Genomic DNA, 24,625 nt, shown 5'->3' on the forward strand with positions numbered 1-24,625 from the left:
GAGGAGCGAGGCGGGCGGCGGGCTCGGCCCCCGTTGGCCAGCCTTCCCCCTCACGGCGAGACGGGTGGTGCGGCCCGGCTCGGCCCGGCCGCTGCGTCCCGTTGCTACGGGTGAGGGCGGCAGCCGCTATGGCCGGCGTCGTGAAGCCGGGGCAGGAGCCGGGAGCTGTCCTGGGGCAGGTGGGTCCGGAGAGTGCCCTGAACCGGCCCCGTCCTTCCCTGGCAGCCGTAGGGATGAGCCCCGCGGGACTCCTTCTCCTCCCCCGGGAGCTGCTGTACGCTGAGGGCGCGGGTGGGCTCAGCCCCGGCCCGGGGCAGCGGCCGAGGAACTGGCGATAAGTACTCGGCTTTGAAAGCGTCACGGCTCTTAGCACAGTGAGACTTCGAACTTTTTCGCTTAATGAGGTGTAAATAAACATTTTTTTAAATTTATTTGGGACCTTGTAGTGACCTTTCAGTACTTAAATGGGCCGAGAAGAAAGCTGGGGACAGACTTTTTGAGCAGGGCCTGTTGTGACAAGACAAGGGATGACGGCATGAACTAAAAGAGGGAGGGTTTAATTAGAGAGCAGGGGGAAATTTTCATGCTGAAGGTGGTGAGACCCTGGCCCAGGTTGCCCAGAGAGAAGCCTCCTCCCTGGACCCATTCCAGGTCAGGTTGGGGCTCTGAGCTACCTGCTCTAATTGCAGATATCCCTGCTCAGATAACTTTTGAAGGTTCCTTCCCACCCAAAAGATCTTATGACATGGCCTGACATCATCTGCTCTCAGCCTGCCTCAGTTTTTCCATCCCTTATTACCAGATTCCTGCATAGTTCAGCCATCTGAGCCAAGAGATGTTTGAAGTATATCCGGGAAGATAATTTCTGGGCCAAGGATGTTAATCCTGAAGTTTATTGCCATTGCCTTGTGAGATTTGTTTTAAACTTTCTTTTGGCCTCAGTTTTATCTATAGTCAATCATGCTAAGGTCGTTGGCTTTGTATTATTTTAGATATAAAAAAAATAATGGGGGAAGTCTCATGTATTTAGGAAGCATTTAATTTAGATTAAATCCTGCTACATAATCCCATGAATTCTGGTTAGGGGTATACTTTTTCTCAGAACTTGCATTTTAGGTTCAGGAAGACCTACACGTGCTTAAAGTGAAAAACAACAACAGGAAAGGAAATGCAGAAGTCATGGATATTAGTGACCTCAAAACAGCCATTGAAAGAACTGAACTTGGGCTGAGAGTAAGTAAAATACAGCATAACCTGAAGGCAATTCAGTTTTTGAAGCAGCTGTCCGCAGGTCAGTTGGGACCCTTCCTCTTTGTCAGTTGGGACCCTTCCTCTTTGTCAGTTGGGACCCTTCCTCTTTGTCAGTTGGGACCCTTCCTCTTTGTCAGTTGGGACCCTTCCTCTTTGTCAGTTGGGACCCTTCTATTTGTCATCCAGCAAGATCTCGTCCTGATTAGATGATAGGATTCATCAGATGTCACCATGTAGGATAATGGCTTCCTTCTTTGGGGTCATTGGAATTAACTCATCTTGTAGCCATTTAGCCCATTTTTTGCTAAAATCAGACCAACAGTAGCACAAAACACATCAACTTTTCAGTCAAAGCCTGGGGTGACAAATTAACTGAGGTAAATTTAATCTCTCTCATAACTTTGTAATAGTCTAAATATTCTTTTTCCCTCCCTAGCAGAAACATGCTGAAAATTGTTTAAGTGCTACAAACAGACAAGTGTTGACTGTTTCTTCTGCTGATAATAAAGAAGTACGTTCCAAAGAGCCTCCTAAATGGTAAGTGAAACAGCTGTTTTATTGCAGGGACAAAGGCAAGCAGCAAGACAGGAGAACTGTGGCATCAGAATTTGGTTAAGCAAACGGGGCTGTTGGCCCAGCTGAGGTTATTTTTTGATCATTTGCTGTTTGGGTTTTATTGAAAGATACACAAATAAATGCGGTTCTCCCAGCAACTTCTGCTGACTCCTGTGAATGTTTCACTAAATAGAAAGTTAAATGAAAAATACAGTCATTCAAATTGCAGCCAGCCAAGCAGTCTGGATTTAATAGATCAAATCAAAGCAATATTTAAAAACCTCACTGTTTCTCTTTCTAAATCAGGGGGCTTCATTTTGGTGCTTCTCAGAAACAGCTTATTTTACCACCGGTACGTGTTGAGCCCGGGGCTGTCCAAGCATACAGCGGATCATCACTATGTGTTTCTCAAGGTCCACAGGTCTGGAATAATATACTACTTATTCTGCTAGAGACCACATTCAATGAGTAGACTGGGTATCTTGTAGGTTACCAGTTGATTTCAGAATGTTGTGTTCTGATTCCACATGGATTCAGTTTTTGATAAGATAGGACTTACGACTGAAAGTGTTCTCAGAGTGAATGAGCTGAGAGATAGGAGCTTGCCCACAGTCAGCATAAAATCTCAGTATCATCAGGGGTGCCTCCACAGGCTTGCTTTTTTTTTTCCCTTCTGCCCCCACAAGTATATTGTTAAACCATGTTTGTTCAGCTTTAAAGTCCCACCCCTGCAAGTACCATATGCTTAACTGTGATTCTGTAAGTAAATGGAACTATTTATTGGAATAGGACGAGCACAGCTATAAATGTTTGTGTTCCTTGATGCTAAAATGTTCTTTGTTGTTGTTTTTCTGTGTAAAAGGTACTGCAAATTGTAGGATGGATTTCTGCTCATGTCTAAGGTGGTCCCCTCTGATAAATCTAAATTTTTCTCCTTGAAATCCAATTTCTTTTTTCTGCTTTTATAAATTAAATCCTTGTAAGCATTCATTTAAAGCCACCTTAAAATGTTTATAGCTGAAGTATTTTGACTTTGCTGTGAGTTTTCATTGGCCTGTTCCAAGGAATTTCCCTCAAATGTTTTAAAACCAAATGAATGTAATTAGTTGAATTGAAAAATACTTATCATCATAATTTTTGGTTATTACTGTTTACAAGGAAGCCTTGAGTGAGAGAGAACCTGAAGAATCATCATAGAGTCATAGAATGGTTTGTGCTGTCTGTGTTCTAAGACTGTTACCAGAAGCTAGAGGCTGAATCTAGTTGAATCAGAATGAGCAGCTGAACACTTATGTTGCTGCTGAGCTTTGTAAAAGTCATAAAAATGTAAAGCAATATTAAGGTATTGCTCAGTCTTGAAATCATGGATCCAGGTGCAAAGAGAGCTCTGATTTATTTTCCAGACCATATTCCAACTCTGTCCTATATGAGTACACTTAAATACTGAGGGGGGCAAAAAATGGCCAGGGTTCAGCTCCTCTGTGTTATCTGTGGTATTTCAACCCTTCCCATGGACTAGAGAGCTAAATTTCCAGTGGAACACCTGCTCTGTCCTGTCTTGACTTTCTCTTTGTCTTCTCATTTCTGGTATCTGTGGCATCTGCATAGAAATCCATATCCAGTGACAAGCAAACTAGCCCTAATTTCCCATTATAAAGAAAATGGCAAACAGTGCTGTTCTGCCAGCTGTTCTACATGGCTAGCATGCCAACAGTAAAAGCTTTTGTTATTAAATAGTTGTGAAATCCAGCTGGGAAATTATCACCTACAATTCCTTACTTTCTGTCTTTTCCTTACTTGTAGCTATAAACAGTTTTGGGTTATATTAAACGTACTTTGGTGTTCAAAATCCCTTTCTCCTCAAAAGAAGTATTGGTGGGCTGAACAGTTTTCCACTTGCAGAGAGGAATTCCAGGTCTAAAGACATGAATGCTTCAACTCAGATGGGTTCTGAGAGAAATTAATAACTCCTGCAGTAATATTTCTATGCTTTGCAGTCCATAGTGTGCTGTGCAAGACTGGGGTCTGTGTTGATAGGTTGGACTCGATGATCCTCGAGGTCCTTTCCAACCTAAGTTATACTGTCATACTGTGATACTGGAAACAGGGCAGAAGGTGTTTGTAGTAGTTGGGATGAAGCAAGGTTGGAGTCAAATAAGCACAGATGCTATTTTCACATGTGTTGCTGGAATACTTGTCATATGGGAAATAGCTTCCCACAGGTGTCAGAATAGCCTTAAAATTGTTTACTCAGAGTATTTCTGAGTCATATTAGCAGCTAGAGTAGACTCTGTAAATCTTGCTCACAGAGAATAGTGGAGCACTGGCCTCTTCCTGTGTTTGTTTTGTGTTTTGATTTGGGTTTTTTTTATGTTGGTTTTTTCTATGGTTTTATGAGGGAAGTGGGATTGTTTAGTCTGGAGAAGAGGAGACTGAAGGGAGACCTCACTGCTCCTTACAGCTACCTGAAAGGATGTTACAGTGATGGGGGATTGGTCTTTTCTCCCTAGTATCAGGTGATAGGATGGGAAGAAATGGCCTGAAATTGTGGCAGGGGAGGTTTGGGTTGGGCATGAAGAACAATTTTTTTCCTGCAAGTGTAGTCAGGCATTGGAACAGGCTGCCCCTTGGGCAGGTGGTGGAGTCACCCTCCCTGGAGGTGTTCAAGAAATGCGTGGAGGTGGCACTTGAGGACGCAGTTTGATGGCAGTGGTTGTGTTGTGTTGATTTTGGACTCAGTGGCTTTTCCAACTGAAACAATTCTAGGATTCTGTGATTCTGTAATTGGGTTTATTCTAACAAAGCTTGAGAATCACACAGAGCAGTCTCCCTTTGCAGTCATCATAAAACCTTTGTATAACAACGACCAAAAAGACATCGTGATCCCTAACTGGGCGGTGTTGGGCTTCCTTTTTTGTGGAATCTGCCATTCCAGCATTGACAATTTCACTGTCAGCCTGTCCTGTGAATCATCTCCTGTTTTAATTGAGAGCTTACTCAATTTTCCCCTCAACTCTTGCTTAATAGCACAAGCAGTTTTCTTTCTGTACAGCGGTGTGTTATAGTAATAAAATAAATACCACAAAATCACTGATGAGGTGAAAATTGAACTTTCTGTCTCTGTGCAGCCATGTGGCTAAAAGAGTAATTGGCTTGGATAATAACTTTTGTTCTTACAAACCCAAATCTAAATGAGCATTTCATTGATACATCTGCTTGTAATTATTATCAAAAGAAGGTAATTTATTGTGCAGATAAGTAAATTAAACCATTTTTTAGTGCTTTCACAAACTAATAGAAGCTTAATAGTTCAAATACACATCTAATGGTTCTTAAACTTTTTATGGTGTGTTTTGGTTTTTTTTTTTTGAAGAAAAATGAATTCTTGTGTAGTTATTCTTAGGCAAAAGATTTATCAGCAGGCAGTTCTTGTGCCTAAAGGTGTTTCGTTGAATCTCACTCTATAAGGGAGCTTTTTGTTTCCATGTTCCCATGTAATGGGAATTCAATACATAGCCCACCAGGCCCCCAGCTCCTTTGAGTTACCTTTCCTCTGGTGATACTTCACTTTCTGCCATTTGAGGATTCTCCCTGATTTGGCATTGGTTGCTAAATAAACCCTGCTGGGTGCAGACTCTGGTTAGTAATCTTGTATCAATAAAAATATTGGGAGATTCTGCTATGCTTGGTACAGATTCAGGTGTGAGCTAAAGCATGTGCATTGAGATGAACCAAAATGTCTTCAACTTCTAGTGAAAATACATGGCATCACTTCTGGCTTTTCTTTCTCTTATTTCTTATAACAAGAATAAAAGCCATATTCTGTCCACTGGGATTTAAATCATCATAATTTTTAATCAGCAAAATAGTTGAATCCATTCCATGCAGAGATAGTACATTAAGAAACTACTCTGTTTCCTTCAGAGTGTTTCCATCTCTCATTTACTTCTAAACAAGTGGTCTGTCTGCATTGAGTCTATGGGCTGTAACTGGTCCAAAAAAGCTCTTCTGGTCCATCAGGGCAATGATTCTTGACTTAGTGTCTGGCAAACGTGGCCAAAGTGGATTGGATTCTTACCTGTGGCAAGAATGCACCTACAACATGTTAATCAAGGGAGTTAACCCTGGTTGTCCTTTCCACTCAAAATATAACTCCAAAAAGTGCAGTTTTGAACATTTCAGAGCTTGTAATGGAGTTAATTGAACAAATTTGGGCAAAACCCATACGTGTGGATAGTAGTTGTGTGCCTTGCTATATTTTTCAGCTAATCAAAAGGCACTTCATTGTTTGCCTAGTTCAACTAACATGAATCTTTATCATCATCTTATCAGTCTATGAGCATATTAGCCAGTTCCTGCTTGTAAACCCCTCTGTCCTTGTGCAGTTCTTTTAAGATTGTGCCTGTTATGTATTGCAGCAGCAGGTGGAAATGGATCTGAAGGTTATGCTTGACCCAGAGATTGCCAATTATAAAGCTGGTTTCAAACACAACTACTGTGAGACCAAGCTGCCACTTATAACAAAGAAAAAGTCTGCTCCTGTAAGTAACTTCTTACCTCATGGACGTATTATTTGTGTTATTTTTACTGCTGAAGTTGATTCATAGCAAATCCATGTAAAAATAAAACATTTGAAGTGAAAATACCTGCAGATTTCCTACTTCTAGGTGTTGATGTGTAACAGTCAAAACATTTTGAATGACAATACATAGGAAAATAAACTTACAGGATGACAGCTTTAAGTAGCAAGACTTCAATCCAGCTAAGGCTACATGGGAATGTGCATGGTGAGTAATGTCAGTAAAATCAAGGAGTGCAGGTGAGCTAAGTGGAGTTTGTGTAGCTTAGGATGTGACCCAAAGATCATGGAAGAAGTAAATGAGGGTTTGTTGGAGTCACCATCACTGGAGGTGTTTAGGAGGAGACTTGATAGGGTGCTTGGTTGCATGGTTTAGTTGATTAGGTGGTGTTGGATAGGTTGGACGCGATGATCTCGAAGGTCTTTTCCACCCTGGTTTATTCTATTCTAACAGTGGGCTTGCAGTTGCACATTCTCTGGCACACCTTTAAAATGCAGGGGTATGTTCTGCTTTCAAATGGTAACAGGATTGTTTGGAATAAGTGGGAAAAGGTTGTGTTTGGTGCTCTTATGAATGGAATCTTTTTGGCCTGACAGAAGGACTCCGTGATTTGAAGTAGTGCAAGATTAAGTTTCGGTTCTTCCAGATTTCTGTTCTGCAACTGCTGCTCCTTTTGAATAAGCAAATGAAGATGTTTTCTGAAAATAAGCTTTTAGAAAGATTGACTAGGCAGAGGCATCCCTCCAAAGATATGTTCACAAATTTAGCCCAGCACTGTGGTCCACGTGCCTGGTATTCTCTCACAAGAACGCTCTTCTACCATTTAATTTATGATAGAAGCATTTTGCAGTGAGCTCAAGTGCTGCAGGAGACAGTCTGGGGTATTTGGTTTTAAACAACATAAAGAGAATCTGTGAATGGCACAGTTGTAAGCTGCCACTTCTAAAAAATGATTTTTTTTTCCTGAAAGCTGTTGCCCAGATGAAGTGGTGATTTGTCTAACCCTGTGATATAGAGTTAATTAGAAGAAAAGCATCATGGCTAATAGCTTTTTAGAACCACTCTAAAACACTCACAGAGAGGAATATTATACTGCTGCAGAGAGCCATGTGTTTTCCCTGCTCTTGCTGAAGCACATACACTGATCAGAGAAAACTTCTTCCTGTTGACTTCAATGACAAGCATTTAGTGTGAATTAGTCAAGCTCTCTGATACGTATTTACAGCTGCTGAGGAACCATTTGTGGCAGGGAAATGGGTGGAAAAACCCAGGCAGGTATTTCCCACTGCTAATTTATTCCTCAGCATTTACCTAAAGTAAATGCTTTTTAGGAGTTTTTTAATCCCTTGACTCAATCTGTGTTTTGAAATGTTCTGGCTTCACTGAGGAGGGGAAGAAGTGCAACTATAGATTTGGAAAATCCGCTAGTGAGACAGTCCAAGCATTTTTGTTTCATGCAATCCATACTAACACTTAGCTGGAAGAGGGGGGATTTAGACTGGATCTTGGGAAGACATTCTTTACAGTGAGGGAGACACTGGAACAGGTTACCCAGGGAGGTTGTGGATGCCCCCTGCTTGAAAGTGTTCAAGGCCAAGTTGGATGGGGCCTTGAGTAACCTAGTCCAATGGAAGGTGTCCCTGCAGAAGGCAAGAGGGTTGAAACTAGATGATCTTTAAGGTGCGTTCCAACCCAAACCATTTTATGGTTCTATGATTAGAGGAGCTATAGTAGTAGATCCCCATCAGTCACTGCAATGAATCACTGCATGGGTGCAGGTCTAAAACTACATGGAGTAAGTTTCAAGAAAAACCTCTCAATTGAAGTAGCTGCAAGAGTGAAATCAGGTGTTTCCTACCCTCTTTTTACTAATCAGCCATTAGAGGGCAATATTTGTACACACACACGCGGGCAGACACACGTCTGCACACATGTGCATGCCCTGGATGTGGGCCTAAGCTCAAAAATTATCCCCCTCACAAGAAGAAAAAAAAAAAAAAATCAGTGGCAGAAGGGCTCTCATTGAAGTAAATTAAAAACTAATTGCTTAGTTAACTGCATTCACATATTTTTTTCCAAGAGTTGTCAGTAGCTGAGTTTTCAAGGAGACCCGAGCATGTAAAAGATGTGATGAGATCAAAACCAGCCTGGTTCAGAGGTGACTGCAGAGGTCAAGTACAAATCTACATGGACTTTATTATCCTGCTGCTGGAGTAGTTTGAGAAATTGCTAGTAAGATTTCATTGTTTCATAAGAAAATGCCTTCTTTTCTTGCTCTTTTGGTGGTACAAAGTTGCTGATGCTGGATTTTATGACAGAAATTCCAAACAATTAACTGCTGCCCTTTTGTACCCTTTTTTTGGCTCTGATAAGTACTAATGCTTCATCCTCTGTGAAGTTCTGTGGTGATCTTAAAATGAGGACTGTAATTCCATTGAGGAGGAGGAGGAGGTTCTTCACCATGAGAGTGGTGAAGCCCTGGAATGGGTTGTCCAGGGAGGTGGTTGGGGACCCATCCCTGGAGGTGTTTAAGCCCAGGCTGGATGAGGCTCTGGGCAGCCTGATCTAGTGTGGGGTGTCCCTGCCCATGGCAGGGGGGTTGGAACTAGATGATCCTTGTGGTCCTTTCCAACCCTGACTGATTCTATGATACTATGATTGGCAACACCGTGGGCAGGGGGGACATGGCTGTGTTTTGTAGCTTATATCTCTGGATAAGGAAACAAAAATGAATAGATTATTATTAAATATGTATACATCCCATGGAGCCCCTAGCAAAACAAACATCAGTCTGAATTGCTGCAAAATTAACTCTGCACTGCTGCAACCTAGGAAAGTTTCACAACTATACCTTCCATTTTCCTAGGATAGGGATTTTATGGCATTATCCTGGCACTTTTTGGCCCTTGTTTTCTTGTAACTGTATGTTATACTGTAAACTTAAGAATATTTTAATTTATTCATGAGGTAGAATTTAATGTTGTGCTGCTTTCTAGCCTTTATGAGTTGCATCCTATACAGTGTGTGGCTCTAATGGTGGTAGCAGGGACTGTGTTGTGGTGAGGGAGTTTTTTAAGCTTACTTGAGCATGAGCATTCTAATGATATCCTTGATTATTAATTCTTTATTCAGTATGGGGTGCATTAAAAACAGTAGGGCCAGCAGGTCAAGGGAGGTTCTTCTCCTCCTCTACTCTGCCCTGGTGAGACCACATTTGAAGTATTGTGTCCAGTTCTGGGCTCCCCAGTTCATGTGGGACAGGGAAATGTTGGAGGGAGTCCAGTGGAAGATGTGAGGATTGACTAAGTACTTGTCTGATGAGGAAAGGCTGAGAGACCTGAGTTGTTTAGCCTGGAGAAGACTGAGAAGGGATCTTCTTGATGCTTATAAATATCCAAAGGGTGGGTATCAAGATGGGGCCAGGCTCTTTGCAGTGGTGTTCTTTGATAGGATGAGGGGCAATGGATACAAACTGGAATACAGAAAGTTCCACCTCAGCATGAGGAGAAACTTCTTTACTACGAGGGTGGCAGTGCACTGGACCAGGCTGCCCAGAGAGGTTGTGGTCTCCTTTTCTGGAGACTTTATAAAGTCCCACCTGGATGCATTCCTATGACCTAGGTAATCCTGCTTTAGCAGGTGGGTGGAACTTGATCTCCAGAGGTCCCTTCCAACCTCTATCATTCTGTGATTCTATGTTAATCACTAGTGCTTATGACTCAAAATCTTTTCATTCCCCAAATCATCAACTAAGGCAAAGCAAGGTTATTATTTTCAAGTGACTAGAAGATGCTGTAGAAGAAAAACAAGCTTTTTGGTCCTCCAACCCTGATTGTGTGTTAACTAAGGAGCTGGGGCTGTTCAGTCTGGAGAAGAGAAGGCTCTGAGGTGACCTAATTGTGGCCTTCCAGTATCTGAAGGGGGCCTACAGGAAGGCTGGGGAACGACTTTTCAGGATCTCAGGTAGTGATAGGACTAGGGGGAATGGAATGAAGCTGGAGGTGGGGAGATTCAGGCTGGAGGTGAGGAAGTTCTTCACCATGAGAGTGGTGAAGCCCTGGAATGGGTTGTCCAGGGAGGTGGTTGAGGCCCCGTCCCTGGAGGTGTTTAAGGCCAGGCTGGATGAGGCTCTGGCCAGCCTGATCTAGTGTGGGGTGTCCCTGCCCATGGCAGGGGGGTTGGAACTAGATGATCCTCGTGGTCCCTTCCAACCCTGACTGATGCTATGATACTATGATACTATCTGGATGGGGCTACAACTGTAGTCAAAGCATAATTTTGGCCGAGCAAGGCTTAAACAAATCCATGTTACACCACAGTATTTCCAGCTAAGCTTGTTGCAGTTGCATTATGGTGTGTAATCATCACAAGCAGCACAGCAAATTCAGACAATCTCCTTGTCACTGAAAATAAGCAGGGAATAATTGGTGAGACAGAGTTAACTTAACAGATGACTACAGTCAGCATCCTTTCAACTCAGGAATGGGAATGTGAAGGTCACCCCCATCGCAGATGACAAACGTGGAACGTTTTGTTGGTAAACAAATTAATCTTTGGAAAGGTCACCATTTGTTTTAAGTTTTTATCCAGTTCTTGTCATCTGGAATTGGAGATTGACTGTCATTTCGCTAGGTAGGGGTGCAGCTGAAGCTGCTGAAGCTGTTTCTCCACATATCAACATTCCCTGACAAAACTCAGTGCCTGATTGGGATGCTATGGGCTGCTGGTTTACATCTGTCTCCGGACAAGAATGGAGGCCCACCCCTGAATTCCAATAAGTTGATCCTGCATATTCTGCCTTGTGTATGCTGGCCCTTTGCCCACAAGTAAAATATATTGTAGAGCAAGCCAGCAATTATCTCTCTTACTTCCTTCTGTGCTGCTTCTGTTGCCTTTTACAAAAAGCAGATGTGGGATTCACCAAAGTTCTCCATCTATTCTCTTTTGCACCTGTTAGGGCAGAGTTTTCCCAGTCAAATCTCTGGGGAAGCTAATGGAGGCCATAAAAGGAGCAAGGCTTGATTTCTCCAGGTTTGTGGAAAACTGACAATTCAGAGCCATCTCTGGTTACTCTTAAGAGCTTAGAGTGGGTACATAGAATAGACCAGGTTGGAAGAGACCTTCAAGATCATCGTGTCCAACCCAGTGTAGAAGACCTGTTGTTAAAGATGCTTAGTTGCTCCCTAGCAAAGGTTTAATGTTAGGTTATCTAAGGAAATGAGACTTTATTTTCTACAAATAAACAAAATCTGAGGGAAATAATATCTATGGATGGTTTAAGTGTTTTACCTCGAAGGGAAATTGTATTAATTGTTAGGTAGGCACAATGCTGGACTATGTAAATTGGAGTGAGAAGGATAAATTTCTGCTTCCTGTACAATGTTCTTGCTTGGAAATCTTCTTGATGACCAGGTATAAAAACTGTTCACATGTTAAATCTCTTACAGAGACTGTTTAAACCATAAGGCTGTGAAACTATAAAATGAATTCTGAGAATCCCAGCATGGTAGGGGTTGGAAGGTACTTCTGGAGATCATCCAGTCCAATCCCTCTGCTAAAGCAGGGGCACCCACAGCAGGTTGCCCAGGATCACAATGTCCACATGGGTTTGATATCTCTCCAGAGAAGGAGATTCCACAACTTCTCTGGGCAGCCTGCTCCAATGAAATCCTGCAGTAATTCTCATCAGGAACAAAAACTGAAGCCTTGATTTGTTGTGGGTGGTAGACTCAAGATTGGACCTGATGTCCTACAGATATCCCTTCTAAGCACTGTTTCTGTTATGTATATGATTCTGTGGTTGAGAGGAAAGAGTGGAAATCACTTAGCAGCTCTGCCCAAACTCCATTGGAGTTTTTTTTACAATCTGAAGTCTACATTAGATACCTCCTGTGTGAACAGCAGGATCTATGGATTTGAAACACTCAGGGAACAGGCCCATTGAACCCTCTCAGTATCCTTCCATAATGACAGAAATTCTCTCTGAATTACTTATCAAAGCAGCTTTGCATCTTTCTTGCAGTAAGTTTATCTAAACTATACTTTACCTTGCTTGTAGATATGTATAGTTATATAATGCCACAATCAATTAGCTTCTAAAGCCTTGCTAGTGTGAATTAGTGCTTACTCTTTCTCTTCTATTCACATGCTCCATCACCCCAATGTCCCTTCTGGAGAGGGGGGGCCAAAACTGGACCCAGGATTTGAGGTGTAGCCTCACTAGTGCTGAGTACAAGGGGACAATCAGTTTGTAGTGCTGCTGGCCTCATTATTGCTGATCCAAGCCAGGATGCTGTTGGCCTTCTTGGCCACCTGGGCAATTGCTGGCTCATCTTCAGCTGACTGTTGACCAACACCCCCAGGTCCTTTTCCACTGGGCACTTTCCAGCTACTCTTCCCCAAGCCTAGAGTTTTTATGGGGCTGTTGTGATCCAAGCATAGGACCAAGCACTTGCCCATGTTGAGCCTTAATGATAGATCCCTCTGTTAAACCTTTTCTACCACGACTATCAAGCTTTGTGGTTTTCTAACACCTACCAAATCTGGTCATGTCTTCCCAGGTAATAAACTCTGGGTTTGGTACATGATAGTATTCACCTTTTCTCTGTATTTAGTACTAGTCTCTGTTCTTTTTCTGGAAGAAAAACATATTTATAACATATTTAAACCAAGAAGTTGTTCTTGTTAAATATTGCTGTCTAGGTAAAAAGAAAACAAATAGAGAACTAATCACAAAATCCCTGTGGTGTTACAACAAGTGCCCTATTTAAAATGAAGCAAAAAGAAAAATCAAGTGGGGAGAGGTTTATCCACAGGAGAAAAACACTTTAGAAAGGGTAATAGAATTGTTTTTTTCTCATGTCCCAGGTTAATTACACTCAGAAGTGCTTGAAATGAAAAAAATAGTTTTTCAGCACACTCCAAGCATATTTTAAGGCAAGCAAGCCTTAGTCTTCACTGCAACTGAAGTGCTCCCTTCCAGCCCCATAAAGCTGTACTTTAAAAGTACCTGTGATGAGGCAGGCTGTGTGTTGACTTCTGCAGAGCACATTTGCTGAGTGACAATGCTCATAAACTTCACCAAAACACATTCATGCAGGAAGAAGTTTGAGGTTCCAATCACCTTGTAGCAGTGACAGATCCTTCAGAGAGGAAGCAGGTGAGGTGCCTACAGGTTAGTGTTGGACAGGGTGTGAACCATTGCTTTTGCGGTGTTTTGAGTCTGTCTGCACCATAAACATGAAAATGCTTGTTAGGAGATGCTAGCTCTGGAGTATGTGCTGTTCAGAATCCTAGCATGGTGGAGTTGGAAGGGGCCTCTGGAGATCATCCAGTCCAACCCCCCTGCTAAAGTATCATAGTATCATTCAGGGTTGGAAGGGACCACAAGGATCACCTAGTTCCAACCCCCCTGCCATGGGCAGGGACACCCCACACTAGATCAGGCTGGCCAGTAGGGTCACCCACAGCGGCTTTCCCTGCTTCACAATGTCCAGGTGGATTTGGAATCTCTCCAAAGAAGGGGACTCCACAACCTCTCTGGGCAGCCTGCTCCAGCACCCTCACACCAAAGAAGTTTCTCCTCCTCTTTAGCTGGAAATAAAATTCCCTACGTTTTTGTTCTGCCATAAAAGCTGTGGGTGTGAGTAAAGGTTTTAAATTGCACTGACAGATGGAAGGCAACTGAACACCTTTTAAAAAGATGCCATCTTTTCAATATCTCTTTTTAATTAAACCACTAAGTAAAGGTAATAAAATGATACAATGATGCTAAAAATAATTTTCTGGCAATACTCATTGTTTTTAAGGTCTTACTGCAATTAGTTGGCTTAATTTTACTGAAAATAACTGAAGGATGAAAGTGTCTTGTCAAATTTTCCTTTGATACCTCTCTGAAGTCTCCAAGAGAGCAGCTTATACAGTAAATAAAGTGCTGGAAGACCATGGAAGAAGTAGAGTTTGGGGGTAGCTAGCTGTTTTGGGTCAGCTCCATAGTCCCACTGGGTTGCCTGTGCTATAATGAAGTGAATTGTAGTGATGCTGCAGTGTAAATGAGCTTAAATCACATTACACTTGCATCTGTCCTTTAATGTGGCACTTGCTGTGGACTCCCTAGAAGTTAAAGGATGCAGAAAAGAAGAATTAAATATCTATTTCCAGTTAAAAGAAATATGAACAACAAACCCCTTCCAGGCTGTTGTTGAACTCACACCCCACCTGTATTCTTTTCCTTTGTAGCTCATTCCACCTCTATGAACCCAAATGAAATACTTATGCTTCATAGTGCTGTTTACAATAACAAAACTCCTGGGATTTAAACTGGGATAAAACTGACCAAGAGTAAAATCAGCTCTACAGCAATAGGCTGAAAAAGGAAGCACTGTTTAATTACATGTCTTTCTTTTTACATATTTTTGTTGTCTCCTCAAACTGCTGGGGCCAAGAACGAGTAGAAAAGTGGTTTGTTATTACCTTTTCTCAGTATCCAGCCCCTCTCCATGCCAGCTGCTATAAAGTTAATCTTTATTATAGGCTTATTGCTATCTTTTTGGCACACAAGAACATGGGGTTTCATACCTCTCAAGCCCTTAAAGCATAATGCTTCATAATGGCCATAACTAAAATGAGTGCCTGTGATTTCTCTGAAAGATTCTCCATTATGGTAAAGTGGACATCGTTTCTCTCTCCCTAATACCTCTTGTGGACAGTGCTGTTACACAAATTAGGAGGAAAATTTATAATAGTTGGGTTTGATATCTCTCATTTCCCCATTAGGAGTAGAAACAGTTCTTTAGAATTGCCTTTTTCTTTCTATGAAGTTGATGGTTGATGTTATTCACTACCAGAAAGCTGGGGAGGGGCTTTTTAGGGTGTCAGGTAGTGATAGGACTAGGGGGAATAGATCCAAGCTAGAGGAGGTGATTTTAGATTAGACATTAGGAAGGAATTCTTCACCATAAGGGTGGTGAGACACTGGAACAGGGAGATGGTAGAAGCCTCATCCTTGGAGGTTTCTAAGGCCAGGCTGGATATGGCTCTGGGCAACCTGATCTAGTGTGGGGTGTCCCTGCCCATGGCAGGGGGGTTGGAACTAGATGATCCTTGTGGTCCCTTCCAACCCTGAATGAAACTATGAAACTATGAAACCTGATCTAGTGGAAGGTGTCCCTGCCCATGGCAGGGGCATTGCAACTGGATGATCCTTGGAGTCCTTTCCAACCCTGCCAATTCTATGAATTATGGTCCCTTCCAACCCAAACCAGTCTGATTCTGTGACTATACCTCTTGCCTTGCACAAATCTCTCTATGTGCAGTAAGTAGTAAGACACATGACAGCACTGTCCCAAAGTGACATGTGCCACTTCTTGGATTCCTGGCCCTTAGAACCAGCATGTTCCATTGGGGAAGTAAGCAAGCTTTAACCCCCACATTAGCCCAGGCTGTGTGGCACATGTTTTCACATCCTGTTACCAGGCAGTGTCACTGAGAAACCCTGAAACTTCCAAAGTCTGTGATACCATTCCCTGATTTGTGAGTAGTTTCACATTGTTTTAGTTCCATTGGCATTCTTTCCAGTGAGATTTAATTTACATATTTGAAAGTACTTCCTCTTCTTTCTGGTACCTTGCCTGTGTATGCATTTGATATATGTAAAGACTGTTCTGTCAAAAAACTACTATATTTACACTATAATTGGGTAAAATTCTTGTGATTCCTTTATTAACTAGCACACTAGATTTTGCAAAGCAGAAGTCAAAAGACATCAATTTAATTGACTTTATTTTAAATTACTAAAGTAATGACAGTAGCCAATACCAGAGCATGTTCATAAGTTGTAGAAGCAGTGCTTATGCTGGCACATTATTAAATCTTAATGAAACTCTTCAGAGCAGCAATTATATTTATTATTGCAGGAGCAGAAAAGTATCTTCCCAACTCCCAGATTTCTTTGTTAAAAGAAGATTCTGTCTCTCCCTAGATTAACCTGGCTGATTGGCCTGCCTCTCAGTATATAGATTCTGCCTTACCTCTGTTAGAAGAAGATACAACAAAAGGTGAGTCACAGAAAGCCCCCCCTGGGTACTGTTGCCACCAGATGTATGCTACTTACACAGTGTCATTTGCTGTCTGCAGCAGATCCCTGCTAATCAAGTTTTCTGGCACCTCAAAACTTGTAAGGACTGAATATGGCAAAGGGTGGAGATCAACTCCAGACTACTTATCTCTGTGTGATAGCTAACTTAGGGCATGGTGAATGTTATGTTGCCTTCACAAGAAAGAGATTGGGAATTTGTTACAGATGGGAGAGTGGAAAACAAATGCTGCTGTTTGATTACCTGTGTTCAGTTTTGGGGCCCTTGCTCCCAAGAGGACGTTGAAGTACTGGAGCAGGCCCAGAGAAGGGCAATAAAGCTGGTGAAGGGTCTGAATAGCAGGTCTTGTTAAGAGTAGCTGAGGGAAGTGGGTTTTTTCATCCTAGAGAAAAGAAGGCTGAGGAGAGACCTTCTGGCTCTCTACAACTCCCTGAAAGGAGGCTGGAACCAGGTGGGGTCTCTTCTCCCTGATAACAAGTGATAGTATAGGAGGAAATGGCCTCAAGTTGCCCCAGTGGAGGTCTAGGTGGGATATTAGAAGACATTTCTTTACAGAAAGAGTTCTCAAACCCTGGAACAGGCTCCCCAGGGAAGTGTATCCCCATCCCTGGAGGCGTTTAAAAGCCTCAGAGATGTGGTGCTGAGAAGCATGGTTTAGCACCAGCTTTGGTAGAGTTAGAGACTGGTTGGACTTAATGATGGTAAACCAAAATGATTCTGTGATTCAATGTTAAGAATCATCCTTCCTGAGTCAGTTATCCTGTAATTCAGAGTTCAGTTGCTACTGGAAAGGAGGATTGCACATGGTGGAGGGGTTTTGTGTGACTAAATAACGTAGTCAAAATAAACAGCCATGATTAATGTCTGGTTATTAATCAGGCAATCATTCAATCCTAACTAGACCTGCACTTGGACTATTTTAGCAATCAGTCCATATTCATGGCTACATTGTGGTTTACAGGAGTTGTTTCTCATCCATTCTGCATATTAAACTGCCACTGTGCAACCATAATTCCTTCTGAGAATCAGCTCCAGTACAATATCTTTCATGGATTTATCAATTTTTATAGGCAAAGCTCACCTTCCTTGAAGGTAAAATATCGAAAGACACAAGTCTTTCATTAAAGGAGAGCTGCTGCTGTTTTAGTTTGAAATGGGAAGAACTTGGGTCTGCCTTTGTTTAACCCTTCCTTCACTGCTGCTAATTATTTTCTTTCATAGCTGGAATATATATATGAATTGCTCAGTAATGTCATCTTCCTGCAGGTATTCTGAGCCTGACTGAACAAAGGCTTATCACTTCAGTAGCAAAGAAAACTCTCCAGATACCTCCTGTTGTATCAAGAGCAGCACCTTTCCATGAATTTTACAGACAGCACAAGAAATCAACTCTAGGTGAGTACAGAGGGTTGATAACAACCATTAATTGCATCTGCAACTCACTTTCAGGCCCTTTTTTATCTCACAGGGAAAGTAATGGCTAAGGAGCACTCACTCAAATTCTTAGAAATACTAAATGCATAAAGATCACAGAATGGTAGGGGTTGGAGGGGACCTCTGGAACAACCCCTTGTCTGGGTGTCCTCTCAGGGCCAACCACACAGGAACACATCCAGGATGATTTGGAAGTCTCCAGAGAAGGAGACTCCACAACCTCTCTGGGCAACCTGTTCCAGTGGTTTGCCAGCCTCACACCAAAGAAGTTTTACTTTCTGTTCAGGTGGAGCATCCTGTGTTCCAGTTTGTCTCTGTGCCCCTTGTCCTGTCACTGGGCACCAGTGAAAAGCGACTGGTGCCATTATCTTGGCACCCACCCTTAGGGTATTTGTAACCATTGATCAGATCTGTCTTCTCTTCAGGCTAAACAGCCTCAGGTCTCAACTTTTCCTCATAAGAGATGTTCTATTCCCTCAATCATCCTTATAGCTCTCTGTTGAACTCTATCTAGCAGTTCTGTTTCTGTTGAACTGGGTAGTGCCCAACTGGACCCAGTACTCCAGTTGAGGCCTTACTAGGGCAGAGTAGAGGGGAAGGAGAACCTCCCTCAACCTGCTGGTCACACTCTTATTATTGCACCCCAGGATACCACTGGCCATAAGGGTATGTTGTTCTCTCACAGCCAGCATAGGGTCAACCAAGACTCCATGGTTCTTCTCCACAGAGCTGCTTTCTGGCAGATCAACCCCTAACCTGTACTGGTGCAAGATGCAGATGTGCATCCTGTGTCCCACAACTGAGTGGGCATCCAGTTTCTTAATCCTTGTGAGGATTTGGTCCCTGTCAATTTCTGAAATCCTGGTTGGTTTCTACCTGCAGGTTTCAAATTCAGAGCCCCTAAAACATGGAGTCATAGCCTCTGAATATGAAGATCTGACCATTAGAGTTGGTGTAAAGCTTGTGTGACTGCAAGTCATGATTTACAACAGCTGATCCAGCATCTCTTTTGCAGTGATTCATCAGTTTGATCTCCTTGTTTTGTGCTTCTAACAATGGAACCTATGGTCAATCTTTTTCTTTGGTACAGGAGAAATTAGTAGTAGGGTGGACCCTGAGGATACAGCCACCATCATCTTCCCAAACTCCAAGGAAGCAATTTATGGCACTTACTTCTCTAGTAAAGGTACTGTTGCACCACTCCCACCCAGCAGCGCCATGGCTTCGGCAAAGAAATCAAAGCCGGTGCGGACATCCCCAGCTCAGCACTTGGAATCTGAGCTGCAGGTTCCTGCTCAGCCACAGGTATTTAGTGAAGCAAATGAAAGGTTTATTCTTGGGTTTAATACTGTCTTCACCAGAGATGGTTTAGGAAGGGACTGTAAATCACCAAGCTGGTGCAGGAGGGGTTGAACCAAACTGGGAAATAGTAAATACTGAAGTAAAATAGGAAATACATCATAGATTGCCACTTTCTTTCTCAAGTCTTCCACCTGAATTTTGTGGGGCTGTTTGTTTGTTTTGGTCCCACACACACCTCACCCCGAAAGCAAGTCTAAAAAGGATGTTGAGAGGTTATCCAGACCTCCAGGCAGAATTACCTCTACCTGTAATATTGCAGACAGATGTTTTTCTAACCTGTTCTGAAAACTTTTGGAGACAACAACTCCACAGTCTCCCTGGGCCATCTGTTCCAGTGCTTAACTAACTATCTTTACTGTTAGAAAAGAGTTTTTTAGTGTCTCATCTAAATCTGCTTCACTGCAGTTAAGCAAATGTAGTGTTTCCCTTTATATTTACAGAAGACTGTAGGAGAGTTTGACCTTGACTGCTTGATGCTTGCTGGTCTTGATCCCCATGCAAGAGGGACACCTTTTTGTCTTTTTATGGCTAACTATTGTGCTCCATAGCAATCAGTCTGGAGTTTTGCTTCACCTTGCCAGGCTTTTTGAGTTTTGTGCCGTTGAGGAGATGTGAAAATCAAAGATAAAGCAACCTTGAGAAATGGAGAATAGTGTGGTGTTACAGAATCACAGAATGGTTTGGTTTGGAAAGTGTGGTTAAGATCAACCTTGCTGCAGTCAGCAGGGACATCTTCAACTAGAGAAGGTTGCTCAGAGCCCCAGATGCCCCATCACTAGAACTACTCCAGGTCAGGTTGTCTCCCACCTCTCTGGTCAACCTGGGGCAGGGTTTCACAACCCTTGGTGTAAGAAATATCTTCCTTCTATCTAGTCTGAATCTTCCTCTTCTAGTTTAAAGCATTAGAGAGGGGCAATATCCCCTCCCTCCACCTGCTGCCCACACTTCTGAGTATCAGCCCAGGACATGGTTGTCTTCTGAACTGTGAAGGTACATTCCTGGGTCGCATCCAGGTTTTCACCCAGTACCTCCAAGTCCTCTGTGGGGCTGTACTCCATTTCTTCACCCCCCCCAGCCTGTATTCATTATTAATGTAAACAAAAATAATTAACTAAAAATATGTTGAAAATAGTGCATTTAATTTGAACATCAGAGCTAATGAGTTGCTTGCTAAAATTGCCTGTAAATACAGAGCTCTGTTAAGAGGCAAGGCCATTTCTGTTCCAGATTTTACCCCATTTGCATTTGTATGTCAGGGTGTTACCTGTTCTTCTGGGCTAGGTGGAGGTGGTATCAGTGGAAGAATGCAATTGCAGTTACTTTCTGATTGTAGCCTCATGGAATCACTGGAGAGCTTAATCATCCTCTTTGGCAAATCCAGCCTAATTCCTCTGTGCAGTTAGGCTATTTCTGTTAAAATGTCCATAAGCTTGCATGACCACTGAGGTATTTGTGTGGCAGTGGGGTTTACTGTAAAACTGGGCTAGACTCTGTGGTTATGATGTATAAACGAGCGTATTTCAGATGCATGAATCATAGAATGGTTTGGGTTGGAAAAAACCTCCTAAGATCTTTGCGTCCAACCATCAACCTAACACCACCATGTCCCAGAGTGCCTTGTCCACACATTCCTGGGATGCCTCCAGGGTGGTGACTCCACCACCTCCCAGGGCAGCCTGTTCCAAGGCCTGACCAATTTTGCAGGAAAGAAAATCTTCCTAATATCCAACCTAAACCTCCTATGGCACAATTTTGGTCTGTTTCCTCTCTTTCTATCACCTGATACTGGGAAGAAGAGACCAACCTTCTCCTGACTCCAACCTCCTTTTAGGAAGCTGTAGAGAGCCTGAAGGTCTCCCCCTATCTTCCTGTTCTCTAGACTAAACAACTCCAGTTCCCTCAGCTGCTTACCAGACTCAGCTTTGTGCCCTTCTCTGGACATGCTCCAGCAGCTCAATGTCCTCCTTGGAGTGAGGGCCCCAAAACTGAATCCAGGATTCGTGATGCAGCCTCACCAGTGCCAAGCTCAGGGGTACAATCACTTCCCTACTCCTGCTGGCCACGCTGCTCCTGATACAGGCCAAGATGCTGTTGGCCATCTTGGCCACCTGAGCACACTGCTGGCTCAGGTTCAGACGGCTGTCAACCAACAGCTCCAGGTCCTTTTTCGACAGGCAACTTTCCAGCCACTCTGCCCCAAGCCTGTAGTGTTGCATCCCCACAATCAAGTTGTAAATAGGAATTCAGCAGTGTAGTGTCTCTTCACCACTTATGTGTGATCAGTGCCAATTACCCTTAATCTGTGGCTAATTCTCTTCCTGCAGCTTCCTCAAATGTCTCCATGCCAGTCCTTACAGGATTCATGCTTTGATGGCCACGTTGCTGTTTACCATGGCATAATAGACAAGAGAGCTCCTGGCTTTCTGGCCTTAAAGCAACAACATTGTTCATCATGGGGGAGCATTCTCTCTTTTTTGGAACACACAGAAAAGCTTCTTAAGGACTATGCTGTACCCTTGGCTACAATAAACTGTAAAAAGTTGGCGGAAGTTGCGTCAGGCTTTGAGCTTAATGAGAATCCCACCAAAAGTGACATTCTGTCAGTGATAAAGAATCAACCAAGTGTGGAAAAGATCTTAAATCGACCTGGCCAGAGATACAAAGGCCAAGGGGGTATCAAAATGGCCGCGACAAAGATCCAAGCAGCGTGGCGATGTCACCAGGCCAGAAGAGCCTCCGTCCGTTGCAGGCAGCAGCAGTGGGCATCAGGTGTGATCGCTGCTTCTTGGCTCTTGCATCATCACATGGCACATGTGAAGAAGAGCCTGAAGGAATCACGTCAGAGACACCTGGAGAATTTTTACATCAGGGCCAAGGTGTGCAGTGCTACCAGCTGTTACGACAGCACTTCTTCTCTAAACATCTCTTGCTTCAGTGATTGCAATAAGCTGTTTCCATTTCCCCCCCCTTTAACCATACACTTGTCCGAGCATCATATTTCATCCTTCATCAGCCATTCAGCCTTTGTGGCTGCAAAATCTGTTGCAGTGTTTCCACTGGAAAATGTCCCTTTTGCTTTGACTTCAGTGGTTCTGTCAGAAAATCAATGTTTTAACTGCATTACCTCAGCTCTTTAGATATACCTTGTGGCACTTAATTTGCTGCAGAGGGAAAAAAAAACACACCCAACACTCTCTTGTCTGCATTCCTGTCACCACTTTGTCAGAAAGTATTTAAGTTTGCAGACAGCCTCTTAATTAGTGCTCACAATTTCATTTATGTTTGCTTTCTTTTTTTTTTTTTCATTCATATTCTGTTAATTAAGTGAGCAGCCTCCAATCTTCCCCTGCCAGTAGCTTCATGTAGCCACCTAATTAAATTAATTGGGGAAGATGTTTTAAGTATGTAATTAAATCAATTAATATAATTTATGCCTGGCTTAACTGTACAGTGGAAAAAACAGCTGAAGTTTGACTAGATGAATCCACTACAGCTTCCTGTCACTGATCAATGCTCTTCTTGATTTTTAGCATCTGGCAGCCAACTGGAATCGCATCAGGACCTCCAGGAGGACTATTATCCATATCCCATCATTAGGTATAACACTTTTGCCTGCAAATCTATCAGCAACCTCTATTACCCACCACATTATGACTCCTTGATTGAGTTCAAGGAAGGCCCCTTGTTTTATTCAAATTGGTCTCGGCAGGAAAATGTTCTCAACATGATGAGAGTAATAACACAGGGCCCTCGCTCGAAACGCCGTTTAATTTGGGGATTAAGCAAATAAAGTCATTACGTGGGGGCCGCTATTCAGTGGAGAGGTGATTTGCTGTAATTTGCTTTCATCTGTATGAAATGAACTAAAAAGTTGTGTATTTTTTCCTTCTCTTGCATGGGTTTTTTTTTTTCCACAACCCCCCACCCCCCTTGAAATAACAGATAACGTTTTCAGTCGTCTTTAACGCTAGGCGACCGCGGGCCTGCGTGCGTTGTTGCCGCTACAGCAATGAGGCCAGGAGATTGCTTGTACACTGTTTTTAATCAAATGTGCAGTCAAAATGATAAGCTACATTCTCTGAAATTATTTAGTTCTAATTACGAGCAGATGGGATGCTTTATTTGCACCTAGGGCGCCTGAGCAAAAGGAAATGCTGTGTGAACAAGAATAATTAAGAAGTTGAATAGTGGGTTGTGGTTTTTTTTTTTGCGCTTAAATAATCCGCAGTTTCATGTTAATTAGCACTAATGTAATTATTTAATTACATTTATGAATTGGGGGGGGGAGCCTAAAAGCCGCTTTCTGCGGCGCGGTGGCAAAGTGTAGGTGTTCAGAAAGCACGGGATGGGATTGCTTGGGAATTTCCAAGATGCGCCGGCAGCCTCTTAGTACAGGAAATCCTGTCACGACGCTTGGCAACGCGATTGATAATTTGTACTCCCACGGCAAACTAATTGACCTGAGAGATGCAGGCTTTCCTAAAGTGAATTGGTTAAGACCTGAATTAATGAAGTCTGTAAATAAGTTGTAAGCTTTCACTTTTCACTTTATTCACCATGAGAGAGGTGAAACCCTGGAATGGGTTGTCCAGGGAGGTGGTCGAGGCCCCGTCCCTGGAGGTGTTTAAGAGCAGGCTGGATGAGGCTCTGTCCAGCCTGATCTAGTGTGGGGTGTCCCTGCCCATGGCAGGGGGGTTGGAACTAGATGATCCTTGTGGTCCCTTCCAACCCTGAATGATACTATGATACTTTTGGTGCCCAGATACAGCCTTTTATTCGATGGCTCTTCTGCCTGTGTTCAACATAAATGTACCTCTGATGAACAACTGGCTTTAATTACACCTCTGCCTTAAAGTCTCCGGTGAATGTGGTAGGTGAAATCATCTGACTGAATCCTGGTTTCAGGCAAGAGGATTTAAAAATCATTTGTACATTCCCAGTGTTCTAAACTGGGTAAAAATGGGAAGGCAGACATTTAGTTAAGGGAAAACCCAAAAATTCAAAACAATTATTAATGAGGGGTGTGAATTAAAAACTCAGCAGAATTGTAGCACAACAGATGCTTTAAAGATTGCAGTAAAAAAAAATAGTACAATCAAAACAGACTCAGAAGGAAAAAAATAACCATGATGTCCCTGTTGCTCTGGATTAGTGACATGCAGTGGAATTCATGGAAGTTTGAAAATGACTTCAGCCTCTTAAGTAAACTCTCAAACTCTAGGGAAATCCCACTTCACTGAGCACTTCACCTGGAGCCCAGGATCTGATTCTCTAACACTCTGTACAATCTTCTGCTGTAAATACAGGAATTTGTGTATCTGTGCAGAGGAGGCTGCAGTAGTCAAGTGG

At 42.8% G+C, this 24,625-nt stretch overlaps 1 protein-coding gene across 1 annotated transcript in view; it reads left to right on the forward strand.

The window, feature by feature from the left end:
* Nucleotides 1-52: 52 nt before the first annotated feature.
* Nucleotides 53-24,625, forward strand: part of IQCH (IQ motif containing H) — an 83,144-nt gene continuing 58,571 nt past the window's right edge. The window contains exons 1-10 of the mRNA XM_068143543.1: nucleotides 53-179; nucleotides 1,117-1,233; nucleotides 1,688-1,788; nucleotides 2,113-2,227; nucleotides 6,225-6,347; nucleotides 16,366-16,441; nucleotides 17,747-17,875; nucleotides 19,005-19,219; nucleotides 21,601-22,152; nucleotides 22,807-22,873. Of these exons, the coding sequence (XP_067999644.1) occupies nucleotides 129-179; nucleotides 1,117-1,233; nucleotides 1,688-1,788; nucleotides 2,113-2,227; nucleotides 6,225-6,347; nucleotides 16,366-16,441; nucleotides 17,747-17,875; nucleotides 19,005-19,219; nucleotides 21,601-22,152; nucleotides 22,807-22,873 (1,546 nt within the window). The 5' untranslated portion in view covers nucleotides 53-128. The remainder of the gene's footprint in view (nucleotides 180-1,116; nucleotides 1,234-1,687; nucleotides 1,789-2,112; nucleotides 2,228-6,224; nucleotides 6,348-16,365; nucleotides 16,442-17,746; nucleotides 17,876-19,004; nucleotides 19,220-21,600; nucleotides 22,153-22,806; nucleotides 22,874-24,625) is intronic.

Source organism: Melanerpes formicivorus, unplaced genomic scaffold (genome assembly GCF_026170545.1).
Source record: "Melanerpes formicivorus ecotype bairdi unplaced genomic scaffold, bMelFor1.0.p_v2 SCAF_10, whole genome shotgun sequence".
Classification (NCBI taxonomy): domain Eukaryota; kingdom Metazoa; phylum Chordata; class Aves; order Piciformes; family Picidae; genus Melanerpes; species Melanerpes formicivorus.